The following is a 2,493-nucleotide window of genomic DNA, read 5'->3' on the forward strand; positions in this document are numbered from 1 at the left end:
GAAACTTGACTTTAACTCGTAGAAAACGACACCTTTTAACCAACAGAAAAGCAACAAAAACAACTTTTTCTGTGTGTTTGTTTTCAAGATACTCACGTCCATGAACTCCACATTGGCCTTGGGTCCCGTGGCCTCATTTAAGATTTTAATGGCTACAGGAATTTTCACTGTTTCACCCTCTGGGACCCAAATACCCTAAAGAAGAAACACACACACACAAAGAGATGATGACTCATTACGCTAATTGCAAACTCACAAATCTCCCACTCACAAAAAAAGAGAAAAAAGATAGATGTTATAGATCCTGGGGGAACAGGAAGAATTTCAATTACTAAATTGGACATTTTTCACCGTGAATTCTCCTTTGTCAGCTTTTCCAAATAACTATGTTCCATATTCTTATGGAAGGTGAACGCACTGCTTGCTGTGTGATTAAGGTGATTTTGCCCTTCAAAAAAAAAAGAAAAAAACTTGGGTAGAACTATTTAATCATTGTGAAGTTTCTAATTTCTAGTAGGATTAAAGTGAATTACAGGCAGCCCGAGTGGACGAAGCGGTTTGAAAAGAGGAGAGAAATGAAGTGCCTCTCAACTTTTTTCAAAATGTTTAAACCGATTCCACCTTTGTTCCACCGTCGTGCGGCGACACAATCCGGGTCCAACACCTCCACCCCCGTGAGCTTAAAAGGCAAGTCCTGTGTTCGACGGCGCACTTCTAAACTNACTATTCTGGTGACTGCTGCTAATTCTTAACTCTGAGTCACAGTGGAGGCAGCGGCAGATCTTGTACCTTGAGCGATTTCTGATCTGAAAATCCTAATTAATGCATAAACAAGCAAACTATTTTTGTAAAATAATTACAGTCGTGACTTGATAATCCAACCTTGAACAATCCTAAACCTTGCTATCCGACAGGTTTTTAGGAAAAACAAACAGAACCCATAAAAAACAGCCTTAACATAGCGACAGCCTTGGATTCTGACTCCGACATGACATTCAATGTCACAAATCAGGATAACGGTGTACTATCTGACTGAACAATCCCACAGATTGGCTACATTCAGACTGCAGGACTTAATGCTCAATGAGGATTTTTTTGTGAAATCAGATTTTTTTTGTGAGTTCGTTCACATTTCCAGTTAAATGCGACTTGTATGTGATCTGCTGTGTGAACTTCATACGACCCAAAAGTGTCCCGCATGCACAGAAGAGGACACAACGACGTCACACGCAGTGAGCGTGCTCAGTGTTTGAGGAAGTAAACACGGGCCGCCACCAATGGAGGAAACTGAACTGTGACTGCTAACTAAACTAGCATCAGCTGCCAACTACTGCCTGTGCGGGTCGACCACTTGCACCCGGTCGGAGCGCTCCCCCGGGGTGGAAGTGTCCCATGACTGCGCCGAATATTTGGGTATTCATCATTAATTGGGCCTGAATATCTAGAGAGCAGAAAGTGATATTGGGACCAGCCCTACCAGTTATTAGAACAACTATGAACAGTAAATATTAACAACAAATGAGCCTTCAAGCATCAAGCCCTCTTTGTATCTCGACCTCCGTCTTCACAATCCGACAGAGAAGACGCTTTTACATTTAGTGTCGGATTATCGAGTCACAACTGTATCTGATTGCACTGAATAACCACAATGCACACTCTAATTGCTGAAGTGTTCTCTTACTAGTCAGGTCAAGAACTTTACTGCCATATGTACACGCAGTTCGGTACGGAGGAATGTTTTGTGCAGGGCTGAAAGAGCTGGGGAGGAAATACACCTTGATATATACTAAGATATACATCGAGGTGTATTTCCTCCCCAGTACCGATGGACTGTCATTTTGGATGTTTATTATGGGTGGGTTGTGTGGTGGTCACTGATTGTTGTAGAGCCTTGGAGTATTTTTCTGGTTTGGCTGTTGGACCATGTACATAAACATTATAAAATCTGTCAAAAACTTGTATTTTATCCCTGGTATGGCATTATAGCCATCAAGACCCATTTTTAAAATACAAAACAGACAGGGACGGCATGATCTGTTTAAAGTTACAGTTATTACAACCATATAAGAGCAGCAACCTCTTAGCAAAACAGGCAAGTATGAGTTTAAAGCCCAGAATCAGGTAAGAGCACAGGCATGAACGGTGGAGTGACTGTGACCAACAACATAAGTGTGACTGTGAACGTCTGAACTGTTCTGAACATTATTATTTAACCCTATCCAGGACTTTCATGTTGTCATACGTAGAAGGAATATGTGCAAAATATGTGTTGGTATTCTTTATAGACTTTTATATTAGGTTCAATACATTTTTCTGATAAGTTTATATATTTGTGATTCCAAATGCACGACAAATGTGCCTCTTTTTATATTTAACAAACAATACCTGTCCCCTAAACCAAATGGCCTGGGGTCCAAAAGACCCCAAAAGTCCTGAATAGGGTTAAACCACCTCTACTGATGTAACCAAGAAGTATTTCCACAAACTTATTTT

At 40.8% G+C, this 2,493-nt stretch overlaps 1 protein-coding gene across 1 annotated transcript in view; it reads right to left on the reverse strand.

Moving 5' to 3' along the window:
• LOC103360983 (receptor tyrosine-protein kinase erbB-4-like) overlaps nucleotides 1-2,493 on the reverse strand; it is a 357,047-nt gene that overhangs the window by 68,653 nt on the left and 285,901 nt on the right. Inside the window, exon 18 of the mRNA XM_008286939.1 lies at nucleotides 97-195. Coding sequence (XP_008285161.1) covers nucleotides 97-195 — 99 coding nt within the window. The remainder of the gene's footprint in view (nucleotides 1-96; nucleotides 196-2,493) is intronic.

Source organism: Stegastes partitus, unplaced genomic scaffold (assembly GCF_000690725.1).
Source record: "Stegastes partitus isolate 25-593 unplaced genomic scaffold, Stegastes_partitus-1.0.2 Scaffold477, whole genome shotgun sequence".
Classification (NCBI taxonomy): domain Eukaryota; kingdom Metazoa; phylum Chordata; class Actinopteri; family Pomacentridae; genus Stegastes; species Stegastes partitus.